Source organism: Bison bison, unplaced genomic scaffold (genome assembly GCF_000754665.1).
Source record: "Bison bison bison isolate TAMUID 2011002044 unplaced genomic scaffold, Bison_UMD1.0 scf7180017864313, whole genome shotgun sequence".
Lineage (NCBI taxonomy): Eukaryota > Metazoa > Chordata > Mammalia > Artiodactyla > Bovidae > Bison > Bison bison.
The window spans coordinates 2937404-2943534 of record NW_011494885.1 but is presented as its reverse complement, the minus strand read 5'-3'; the positions used below and the strand labels follow the sequence as shown (position 1 = coordinate 2943534).

Sequence of the window (6131 nt, the reverse complement as noted above, 5' to 3'; positions counted from 1 at the left end):
GCGCGTTGTGGGGGCCCTCACCAGCTCACCCCACCCTAAACTGGCTGGGCTTGGGAAGGCACCTCCCATCCCTCCAAAGAGAGGCAGAAGGCATGGGGATGGGCCAGCTGTGTCCTGCCTCCCTGCCCCTCATCCTCTCCCTCTCTCTGCCTCAGTCTCCCCCTTTTCTGCCCCTCTGTCTACTCCCAGCCATCAGTACTCCCACCCCACCCCCCAACAATCTCCAAGCAGAGCTCCGTCCCCGCATCAGGGAGGAGGCGGTGGCAGGCAACGGGAGGGAGACAGCGCCACTGAGGGAGGAGCAGAGAAGCGCTAAATATAAACTCCTCTGGTGTTGGGGGTTCCTGGGTCCTTCCAAAGAGGGGGTGGGGGGCCTCCCCTGATCCCTGAGCCTCTGTTGTGTGATGCTCACCCCTTCGACTCCTCCATCCTGCCACCCAGGGATACACTCCCTTTGAAACAAGAAAGATTGAGGCCAAAATTGATTCATTTCTAGTAGGAAAGATAGGGATGCAGGGAAAGATTAGGGGGAACCTCAGAGAAAAGAGGCAAGAATCCTGAATGGGGCAGGAGTGCTGTTCTCTCCCGCCAAGGAAAATGGTCCCCTTCAGCAAGAAGGACTCAAGTTAGACTTGCAGAAGGACTTCCTAACAGAGATCAAGGGAACTGGACACACACCAGGGCCATGTGAGTGGGGGCAGTAAAGGTCTGGGAAAGTTTGGGCAAAGGGGTCTCCAGGGGTCCAAACCACAGTCCTCTTAAACCTGCCTGAGTCAGACAGCATCAGGTCCACTTGCAAATGGGCTTGCAAAAAAAAAAAAAAAAACCAATGAGGGGCACTGTGAATAGGCAGAGAGCCAGATTCAGGCCAAGGACCTTCTGGTCTTTTAAAGATTCATCCTCTTGCAGCTGGGAGGATGAAGAAATGAGGTCAGACTTGCAAATAGGGGGGTGTTGTGGGGTCCAGGCACCGGGGAAGAAGAGGCCTCTGCTATTTATCTTCCTTACTCCTGCTCTTCCCTGCAGTGGAAGAACTGAAATTGGACCTACAGAACTTATTGGGGAAAAAAAAATCTTTTTTCATTTATTTCTAATTACACCAGTAAAGCATGATTTTATATTTTCCCTGTTGGAAATTCATGGTTTTCATGTAATAATAAAAGTCAGTATTTATTAAGTGCTTAAAAGGAACTGCTGTTTAAATTTGTTTAATCCTTACAACAACCCCATTGGAATCAAAAGATGCCCATGTTAGAGATGAGGAAACAGAGCTGAGAAACTGGCTCAAGGTCATACAGTTGGCAAATGGCTGAACTTGAACCCTGGGAATTTGGCTCCCAGCCATGCCTCCATGAACACTTCAGCCTACCATCCAGTCCCCTCATCCATCCCCTGACCCCCTAAAATCCACCCTCTTGTCTGTGATCACCATTGTCACCCTGGTGTGAATTCTGCATCTATGCACAAAAACAGGCTACATTCCAAAATACATAGAGTTTGCTTTGCTTTTTTCAAATTCCAGTTTCTTGGGTGAGGTATCAGAGACTATGGTTCTTAAAAAGTATGGCCTGATGGACTAGTAGCATCACCCAGGAGCTTGTTAGAAATTCAATTTCTTAGGCTCCTGCCTGGAATCAGGGGTCAGACCCAGTAACTTAGCTTTTAATACAACCCCCAGGTAGTAGTTCTGACTCATCATTATACTGTACATTCTGCTTGTTTTGGCTGTGCTAGCTCTTTGTTACGGCACTTGGGCTGTCTGTTGCGATGCATAGGCTTCTCTAGTTGTGGAGTGTGGGCTTAGTTGCCTCCGGGCGTTTGGGATCTTAGTTCCCCAACTAGGGATCAAACCCACATCTCTTGCCTGGTGGAGCTTAACCACTGGACCACCAGGGAAGTCCTTCTGCATTTTCCTTTTTTCACTCCACAATAGGTCTTGATGATGGTTCTGTTATATAGAAATGGCCTCGTTGCATTTTAACAGCTGTATAGTATTCTTCTGTATTCATTCATTCCTTTCCCAAACATTTCCTGGGCACCTACTTTGAGCCAGGAACTGTTCTAGGTACTCGGACTGGGTTGGGGAGGTGGTGACAGGGACAACGCAGCAGTATACAGAAGAGACACGAATCTCTGCCCTTCTGGGGCTGGGGCTGACGATCTGGTGAGAAAATGAACAAATGACAGCCTGATACATCATTTTAAGTCAGGAGGTCATTGCTGCTATGTTGGGGGTGGGGGGTGGGGGAAAGGCAGGGCAACCCAGGTGCAGAATGATGGGGAGCTATTTTGGAAAGAATGATCAGAGAAGGGAGCATGTAGGCATCTGAATGAAGCAAGGGAGGGAGCCAGGAGAGTGTGCTGGGGAATCACATCTTACTGAGTTAGGAGCATGTCTGGTATGTTCAGGGAACAGTCAGGAGGCCAGTGTGGCTACAGCGGGGTGAGCAAGGACATGATTAGTGTGGGACAGGATGTGGGATATAGGGGTGGTCCTTGATGTGTTTTAGCCATCCCTGACACTGCATCATGCGGCTGCATCCCTGGGATCTGCTCAAGGATGACACCACTCTGAGCATCTCTGTCCACTGAGCTCAAAGTGAAATGATCTGTTGACTTTCTTCCCAGATACAAGCCCAGATGGGGGCTTCTGTTCTAGGGGGGAGGGGTAAGGACCAGGGCCCAGGAGAGCAGCCACAGGAATAGGAAGTTGGAGGGGGGGTTGTCTGCGGGGGAGCCGGCCAGTCTTTCTGCCCTAAATAGGCAAGCCTGGGCGGCTGCCCTCTCAGCCCCTCCTCCCCCCTTTCCTCCCTCCCGCTGCCTGCCTGCCGTCCAGACAAGCCGCTTTTGTCTGAGGGTCAACCGTCAGCCCGAAGCTGCCCCCACCTCTGGCCTCACCCAGATCTGTGTGAGACTCTTCCTGGCTCCGGTCCTGTTTTTCAAAAGGGGGTTAAGTCCTAGTGTCTTGGAGACCCCATGTGTGTTGTTTCAGCCCCTGCCCCCACCGTGTCCCAGTCACTCCCCTTTAAGGGTTTCACCTTCATTTATTTATTCACATCTGATAGGAGGCGGTCTTTTCCTGCAGCACAAAGGATCCGGGGTAGACTCCATCGACATTTCCCATGGGGATGAGGTGCTGTGACCCACACTAGGGCTTCTGGGTGAGGATGGAGCTAGGGCAGGAGGAGGAGGGGTTGCTGCTGGAGGCAATGGAACCCCCTGGGGTTTGCTATGGTAGTTCCACTAAGGCTAGATTCACAGAAGGGCATTTGCTATTGTTGATCAGTGGCTACATCGTATCTGACTCTTTGTGACCCCATGGACTGTAGTCCACCAGGCTCCTCTGTCCATGGGATTTCCCAGGCAAGAATACTGGAGTGGGTTTCCATGCCCTCCTTCAGGGGATCTTCCCAACCCAGGGATCGAACCTGCATCTTCTGAATTTCCTGCATTGGCAGGTGGATTCTTTACCACTGAGCCACCAGGGAAGCCCTCCAGTAGGCATGAGGGGATTCTTTCTGGGATGTGCAAAAATTTATATGAATCGTGGTCACCCTGTTTTACCCAAATGAGGGACAGAGTCAACCTACAGCAAGAAAAACGACTTGCAGACGGACTTTTCATTGGTGATAAAGGGCACTGGGGGGACTTCCCTGGCAGTCCAGTGGCTAAGACTCTGAACACTCTCAATGCAGGGGGGGCCGGGGTTAGATCCCTGGTCAGTGAGTTAGATCCCACATGCTGCAACTACAACCTGGAGCAGCCAAGTGAATAAATAAATAAATATTAAAAAGGGGGCCATGGGTGGGGGAGGTGGGAGCATCTGAGACGAGAGAGTCAAAGTGTGGGAGAAGGCAGATGAATGAATGGCTGAGAGATCTGCTGGGTCCTGAACACTAACTTCTAGCAGTGACCTGCCTTTACAGCAGGAAAACCTGAAGTTATGCTCAAAGAGCATTCTAATAGGGGTTAAGGAGCCATGAGCTCCAGATAGAGGGAACAGCTGGTAGAGAAGGGACAAGAGATGGGGCCTTCTGAAGCCTTTTCACTCACACTTAAGAGCAAATGAGGTGACTGCAGAATGAGGGACTGGAGTTAGATGACCAGGAAGACTTTCTAATGGGTTGAAGGGACAGAGATATTGAAGGGAATCCTGGAAGTTGGGTACTGCTTTTACCTTTTTGAAATTGAGCCTCACTGTCAAAGAGAAACTCTGCCCATGAGCTGCTAGAATAGAGGACGAGTTGGCAGAGGACTGGGGAGTCTTCTGACCATCTTGCTCTCCCTACTTCCTTAGGAGGCCTTGCCTGGGCTCATCTGGGACCTGGGCCAGCAGCTGGGAGACCTGAGCCTGGAGTCTGGGGGCTTGGAACAGGAGAGTGGGCGCAGCTCGGGTAAGCATGGGTTAGAGGTAGTGGGGTCTGCTGGGCCACCCCATCCCGCTGTCTCCTGTTTCACAGGCTCCTCACTCTGCCTCTTGATCTCCTCTCCTCCACCCCGTGTCCCCTTTTCAGCTCCCACTGATTGTTTTCTCCCCTTCTCTTTGAAATCTAGGCTTCTATGAAGACCCCAGCTCCACGGGAGGCCCAGACTCACCACCCTCGACTTTCTGTGGGGACAGTGGCTTCTCTGGCTCTGGCTCCTATGGACGCCTGGGTCCCTCTGAACCCCGGGGCATCTATGCCAGCGAGAGGCCCAAGTCCCTAGGTAAGGTGGGTGGGGTTGGGCCCCCGCGAGCCAGGCTTTTGATCACAAGCATCTGAGTCAGACCAACCTGGATTTGAAGTCTGGCTGTACTGTGTGATTTTGAGCACATTCCTTCTTTCTGGGCTTCTTCATCCATTAAAATGGGATTCATAACAGCATCTACTTCACAGGGAAGTTTTGACTATTCAGTGAGCCTCTGCCCAAAGACATTGAAACTTGGCACATGGTAGCCATTCGGTAAACAGAAATCGCTGCTCTTCATTTGTTCAACTACGTTTCTGAGTCCCTACTATGTGCCTTCCTGGCACATATCATAGGGGTGAGGAATAGAGCAGTAAAGAAATCGCTGTCTTCATGAAACTGACATTCAAGTGAGAAATAGATAATATACAAGATAAATAAGTAAAACATTTAAGATACTAGATTTTTATTTATTTATTTAATAAGCTCCCTGGTGGCTCAGACAGTAAAGAATCCACCTGCAATGCAGGAGGCACGGGTTCGATCCCTGGGTCGAGAAGATCCCCTGGAGAAGGAAATGGCAACCCACTCCAGTATTCTTGCCAGGGAAATCCCATGGACAGAGGAGCCTGGTGGGCTACAGTGCCTAGGGTCTTAAAGAGTCTCACGTGACTGAATGACTTTCACTTTTCATTATTTAACGGTCATGTCCCATGTTAAGATCTTAGTTCTCCGACCAGGGATTGAACCCATGCCCCCTGCATTGGAAGCACGGAGTCTTAACCCCTGGACCACCAGGGAAGTCCCTAGGATGTTAGATATTGACATGTACCATGAAAAGAAAATTATGGAAGGGGACGAGAGCATGTTTCTTGGAGCCGGGGAGGGAACTGCAACTGTAGAAAATTTGGCCAGAGACGGCGTCACTGATACTGTGACATTGGAGTGGTGCCCTAAAGTAAGAGAGGGACTGGTCAAGCAGACATCCTGAGGGAAGGGTAGTTTAGGTAGCAGGAGCAGCCAATACAGAGGCCGTGAGGTGGAAGTGCGACTGGCCCGGTGCATCCAGGAGGTGGAGCTCTCTAAGTGCAGAGGAGCTGGAGGTCAGACACGCAGAGGCAGGACGGACCATGCAAGGCCTTGGAGGCCACTGTGAAGACTTCGTTATGAACCTGATGTGTGGAAAGGGGTGAGAGCAGGTGCTTCGTTGCGACTGTCGTTTTTAATGGGAGTGGGAGAGTAGGGCAGGCGGCAGGCAAACTGCTCCTCCTAGGCTCATAGGGAAAGGGCTTTGAGAGCTTCTCCTCTCTCTTCCTTTTTTGCCTCCCTCCCCTAGGAGACGCCAGTCCCAGCGTACCCGAGACAGTGGGCGCTAGGGCAGCCGTGCCGCGGTCCTTCTCGGCGCCCTACCCGACGGCTGCGGGGTCTGCGGGCCCAGAGGCCTGCTCCTCCGCGGAGCGACG

The 6131-nt window shown here is 51.4% G+C and overlaps 1 protein-coding gene across 1 annotated transcript in view; it reads left to right on the top strand.

Moving 5' to 3' along the window:
* DACT3 (dishevelled-binding antagonist of beta-catenin 3) overlaps nucleotides 1–6131 on the top strand; it is a 20663-nt gene that overhangs the window by 1288 nt on the left and 13244 nt on the right. The window contains exons 2-4 of the mRNA XM_010852710.1: nucleotides 4298–4394; nucleotides 4555–4707; nucleotides 6005–6125. Coding sequence (XP_010851012.1) covers nucleotides 4298–4394; nucleotides 4555–4707; nucleotides 6005–6125 — 371 coding nt within the window. The remainder of the gene's footprint in view (nucleotides 1–4297; nucleotides 4395–4554; nucleotides 4708–6004; nucleotides 6126–6131) is intronic.